The sequence below is a fragment of the Vollenhovia emeryi genome, unplaced genomic scaffold, assembly GCF_000949405.1.
Source record: "Vollenhovia emeryi isolate VEMERY1.0 unplaced genomic scaffold, V.emery_V1.0 DF939120.1, whole genome shotgun sequence".
Taxonomy (NCBI): Eukaryota; Metazoa; Arthropoda; class Insecta; order Hymenoptera; family Formicidae; genus Vollenhovia; species Vollenhovia emeryi.
In genome coordinates, this window is record NW_011967246.1 from 4,319,821 (window position 1) to 4,325,857 (window position 6,037).

At 31.1% G+C, this 6,037-nt stretch overlaps 1 protein-coding gene across 2 annotated transcripts in view; it reads left to right on the top strand.

Annotated features, from left to right (window-relative positions):
• The first annotated feature begins 2,115 nt into the window (after window positions 1–2,115).
• LOC105570681 (paired box protein Pax-1-like) overlaps window positions 2,116–6,037 on the top strand; it is a 33,305-nt gene continuing 29,383 nt past the window's right edge. Inside the window, exons 1-3 of one of the 2 annotated variants that reach the window (XM_012028096.1) lie at window positions 2,116–2,606; window positions 2,936–3,135; window positions 3,882–3,962. In XM_012028096.1, the coding sequence (XP_011883486.1) occupies window positions 3,944–3,962 (19 nt within the window). In that variant the 5' untranslated portion in view covers window positions 2,116–2,606; window positions 2,936–3,135; window positions 3,882–3,943. Of the gene's footprint in view, window positions 3,136–3,881; window positions 3,963–6,037 lie in introns of both variants that reach the window. The other variant, XM_012028095.1, reaches the window with a different exon arrangement.

Consider the following 6,037-nt stretch of genomic DNA (forward strand, 5'->3'; position numbering starts at 1 on the left):
TGGGATTGTCCATATCGAATCTGACACCCTGTATATCGTTGGTTTTAACTACTGGCGATATTAAATTTGTCTGTGGGTTTTTTAAATTTTTGTAAGAAATATACTTATTTATGTTCTATAGAAACATAAAAAATGTTTTATTAAAGCCTGCAGTATATGTATACATAAACGTATATTAATATACATAAAAATTAATATTTTATTTTAAATTAGGAAGAACTATTTAATTTATGTTGTAGGCAATATTTAAATAGCAATATTTAAGATCTGTGTACAGGGTGTCCTGAAATTCGCGAATCAAAATACCATAGCAAGAATGTCGTCGAAAAAATAAATTAAAAAGTTATTTGCCAGTTTTCGTTCCGAGCAGTAGTTTTTTTTAGATAAAAAGGTTCAAAACAGGCCAATCATACATTACGGTTGAACGGAAACCTGTCCGTGAGTCGCGCGTCGATAGTGTTAGTGCACTAAACTTCAGGACACCCTGTATTGTACTTAGAGTACCTTAAACAATAACCTTTTTATAAAAAAGGTAAAAAATGATGCCAAGTATAAGCGCCATCCAATCTAGAGTTATATAATTTAATTATTTGAATATATTTCAGCGGTTTAGCAGTAGGCCTGTCAACTCGCGTACTCGCGTAAACTACACGGTCGGTCTCGCGCGCGCGTTCTAGCTACGGTTATACTTTGCGCGAGACACTACCGTGTCGCGTGATAGTTATTATTTAATTTAATAATTCTACATATATTATGAAGGTACAGATATTACGACAGAAATGTTTGGATATGCTAGAAGAACATACACTGAAACGAACCGACTCGAATTTGATCTATTAGATATACAGACTAAAAACCTGCCTACAAAATATGTTTCTGAATTTGATTTCATATTTTCATTCCATACTTTGCATTGGTGCACTAATATTAGGTAAGAATATTCTTAAACAAAGTTAATTTGATTTTTTGTATATACATTTTTAAATATGCGGTTACATAAGAAATATTTTTGATAATATAATGCAATTTTTTAAGAAATTCAAACATGAATTTGAGCGCATATACAAGGAGACACAATTAAGCTATAAACGAAGGGAAGATCATAAATCAGTTACATTAAATGCATACAAAGTATTAATAAGCTTCGCTAAAAAGGATGTGCCATAATTTTTACATATTTTATATCTTTTATTATATATTATATGTTTATTATAGGTATATTTTGCTTATTATACTATATTATATAATATATAATATATACTATATTATATATTATAAACAGCTATAAATTTTAACTCGGTCCTTTTTAAGATTTTAATCAATTAGAAACATAAACGCCATTTAGGACCTGGCATAGGTGGTGGTAGCCAATTAAATTACTACGTGAATCCATATACCGTAGTTTTTCCAACCTGTCCTGCGGGCCGATACTTTCTGGACATATAACACAGGTTTTTCGTTAGGTGGAATCATTATCGTCAGTGAATTCACGTGTTATAAAATCGCTGGACGATTTTGATAAATTATTTTAAATGCTATACTTAGCATCTATTACAATAACCTTCCCGTATTGAATGTAAAATTCTTATTGCAAAAAATATTACCTCAGCCAGAATTCGAACCTCGGACCTCCCTCAATCCGTGACGGGCGACTCAACTCGACCACTGATTTTATATGAAAGCTGTTTATTTTGCCATTAGTACAATTAGGGAAAATTACGATAAAACCAATAAACAAACTTAGCGCTAATACAATAATATCTATCGCTGTGGGTTCAAGTAGAGTAACTCTCAGGAATTTGTTGCAATACGAATGGTAAATGGTAGACGAGAACTTGCAGTAATATTATCTGTTATAAAATCTGAGTGAGGCCGACTCATGATATTAACTTAAATTTATGTCTAGAAGCGCAAATCTTGGTTCGCACCTTGATTCGCATCATCTGCGTGTTGCAAAACTGAAAGAACCATTTAGTGTGTAGTCTGCGGGATTGAAATAAGATGTAGGAAAGAAAAATATGATTAGGCACTAAGATCCAGCTTGATCGTTAAAGGCATTGCTATTTCTATTATTACTTTTGTTATTTAATACAAGACATAAAGCGGTCCAATTAATTTATCATTATTGTTGAAATTTATCTATTTTTATGCGCATACTAACTAATAACAAATAACTGGTTCATGATTACGTTATGAAATCTTTTTCAAAGCAATCAATTCAAGTAAAGCATTCAAAAGTTTTAATATAACTTGTTAATTTATGCTTGGAAGTACATCGTTACGTTATATTCCATTGCAATTTTCTTAATATCGTATATCTTATTTGATGTCACAGACAGAGCACCAACAGTTTATACACGCGCGCGTGCTATTACGCGTCAGTTTGACGAGCCAAATACTTAGCGCCAAACGAAACGTGGATAGAAATCAGGTAGGCACAGTGAAGAGGCGTAAACCATGGTTGCTCACGGTGCGCTGCTGTCGCCAATGGCCCATGTGAATGTGACTCCGCCTCTTAAGCGTGGCTAGCCTCCTCCCCCAATCTGCCGGCTTTACTGTATCGTTCAGTTGTGTTTAGTCGAGCGTGCGCACGGACGTTTATGCGCGTACGTATAAGTGAATGTGCGCTAAGCACACAAGGGCGTTTTAGGATCGAATGCATTTTGCGTGATCATCCATAGCCAATCGGTTACTCAACCACTTGTGGCCTTTTCAAACTACGTTCCACTCTTTTCTTCCACATCGCTCTTTTTTTCATAGATTTCTTTTTCTAGTATTTCACATACACACACATATACAGATATATCGCAGCGAGTGCATAATGCATATTGGAAACGAAGCTTAGTTTGTTTTTGAATGTTCTTCAAATTTAACCGATTCATTTAAATGCATATATAAACCACTTTACTACAAGTATGCATATGTGTATGTGTAGAACGTTATATGCTAAGACGGCTGAGATGGTGTGTACTCTAAGAGGCGTAGAGGGATTTTCTTATTTCTGCTCTGGTAAATCTGTCGCTCCAGTCAGTGAGGCAGCGAAGGGCAAGCCGCGCGCCGTTGACCGTGTCTCTGCTTCTTTTTTCGTCTACTCAGCTGCCAATGCTACGATTCGTGGTGTACACAAGCAAGACGGTGCGGTATAATAGTTCGCGAATCTATCTTCTTTTTATGTTCGCGTCGTGTCACGCTTTTGTCATGTCTTCTGCAACATATTACACACCATTATTATCACGTTTTTGTATCTGACATTGCAAACCTGATAACGTCAGAAAACAAGACTTTATTATTCCTGTTTACCGCAGTGTGCACTTTATAAACTTGAATACAACTGTGTAATAATTATTATCATACAATTTTCTCTCAATCGCAGATATTACGTAATATTTATATCAAAATGTATACTTATTGAAATTCGTTCGGTAATTTACACATTTTACATGAATTTGTCGTGTAAAATCATGCGTGTACAGTTTACAAGATGTTCAAAAATTAAAATAGTTGAATATTAAATATCAAATTTATAATGGTACTAGTTATTTATATCAACACATCAAAATTAATTACGTATGCTATGAGTAACTTCTTTTTCATTAACATATACGCAATTAAGTTACAAGTAAGCGACTTTAGATCTTTGCGGTCTTGTTGTCTGAATAAGGAAATATTTTTATTATTACAACATTGTTTACAATTATTTGTGTGCTTTGTAATATACACATTTCTTGTAATGGATAATTTATTATTCGTAATTGTTTTCGTACATTGTACAGCACATGTACATTCTACACAAAACATTAAAACTGCATTTGAAAAAGCGTAACAACAATAGGACTATCAACAAAACTCAGTTCTTCTTCAGTGCATTTTGAAAACTACAGACGGAACGCTACAACTTCGGAGCTTTGTGTAACCGACGGCTACTGGATTATACGTTTTTATAATGGATCCGATTATACTAGGTGAGAATAATTCAATTGATATTATTAAATAACACTAAATTATGCTAATGTATATAAACTTATGTAAATATAACGTATTTATTATACGTGTAATATATTTATCATGTATAATATATTTATTACATTTGAAGTAAAACCGAAATAGTTAATCATTTAACTAGTCATATAAAACAACTATATTTACATATTTTTATTATATTCTTTTAGTTACATTATAGAGGTTTTATATAATTCAAATGTTGCTAAATACATCATTATCCAAAAATGTGCATATAAAACAAAAAATTAATATTTCATACATGGTTTAATTTAAATCAGCAAGCGTGTATGTTACATACTGTATATTCTTTATAACTTTATTATCAAAAATTTAGGTTTTTATAAATGTACAAGAATGTTGTCGTGGATTTTGTATTACGACGCCAGATAATAACATTTAAAAATATTTTCAAACATCTATTTTAGTAATAACTTTAAATGATATTAGATATTATACTTAAAATATATAAAAATAAACAAACTACCCAGTAAACAAATTTATATTAAGAACAATATATAAACTATCACTCAGAAGAACTAGAGAAAAAATAGAAAGAATAAGTGTTATATTAAACTAATCTCTTTTACTCTCTTAATCAATTAACATCTTACTCTCGATGAATTTAAATAATAAAGATTCTATTTTATAGCAAGACATCTAATACATTTATTTACATGTTTGGTACATTTACAATATTTGGTTTTTATATTTGCATAACCAAAGTATAACGTGAAGTAAATAAAATTTATTAATTTTATTATATCTGGTATAATAATCACTCTGTCATTCGCAAACATCGCACATCTCTCGGATGATTTTTTATTTTTTCCAGACATTGTACATTGTAAAAAGCACACGAGAAAGAGAGAAATTGCGGAAATGCTAGATACACATTAAAATTAATTCTAACACTATCGATTCAAAAAAAGATACCGAAAACCTTAACCCGTTATATGACTCTTATTATTAAATCTTTTATTTCATCGTTGGTTATTTATTTGGTCGTTGGTTATTTATTTCCCTCTCCTTTCTCGTTGTTGTGACCTAAACGCTTTCATTTTGTTATACCTTCGACAGTCATTCTGCGGCCTTCGTATACTGCGTACATATTTTAACATTGTGTCCGTTATTTTATAATTTTGACTTACCTACTTTCTTTCTGACTGACTTTCATCAAATGACTTCGTATCGTAATGGATTATTTATTAAGGTATTGACTGTTTTTTATTTATATTCAGTTTTTTATTATTTTACTCGTTGTGACAAACCATATCTTTAATTTGTTTCTTAATTTTAATCTCGTTTGTTCACATTTTTCATTATTATTTTATACACACTGAGATTGTTTGCAGTTTAGTCTGTATTCGTTAATTAATTTTGTAATCCCGATTATCGGATGTTCTTTTAGATTTGCTCGAGAAGGACCTAAACTCTAAGGTCGAAATGTCGTTATTGACGCAGATGCAGATAAATAGATTCGAATAACTCTTTATCTCACGAATAATGAGTGACAATTCAGAGTAGGAAAAAATTTTCTCCTAAACGAACATGCTCGGATTAAGTACCTGTCCGTAGACTGAACTTAAATAGTTCATTATTTACTTTACTCTACAGTTTTACTACCGCTTTAACTCTTTTTTACTTATGTAAGTATATACACAATCTTTAAATCGTTAAATTATTTAATAGTTGAAATATAATTGAAGTAAATACTACGTAACAATCTAGAACGCATAATCTTATCTTCGGGCACGCGAGTACATAATTATTGCAATTGATATAATAATAGTGCGAATAGTAACCACATAAATATATAAACAGCATTAAAAATGAAGTTATATCGCGAGGTTAAATGAGAAAACGATATAATTAATGATAAGAATAAGCATTTAAAGTAGAATTGTTCTACACGTGTGCCCATGGGGGATAATTGAATAGATTTATTGCTATAAAACAAATAATTATAACATAAAATAATGAAAATTTGTTCTTGGAGTTTTGCGAAAATAATTTGAGTTTATGTAAATGAACTAAA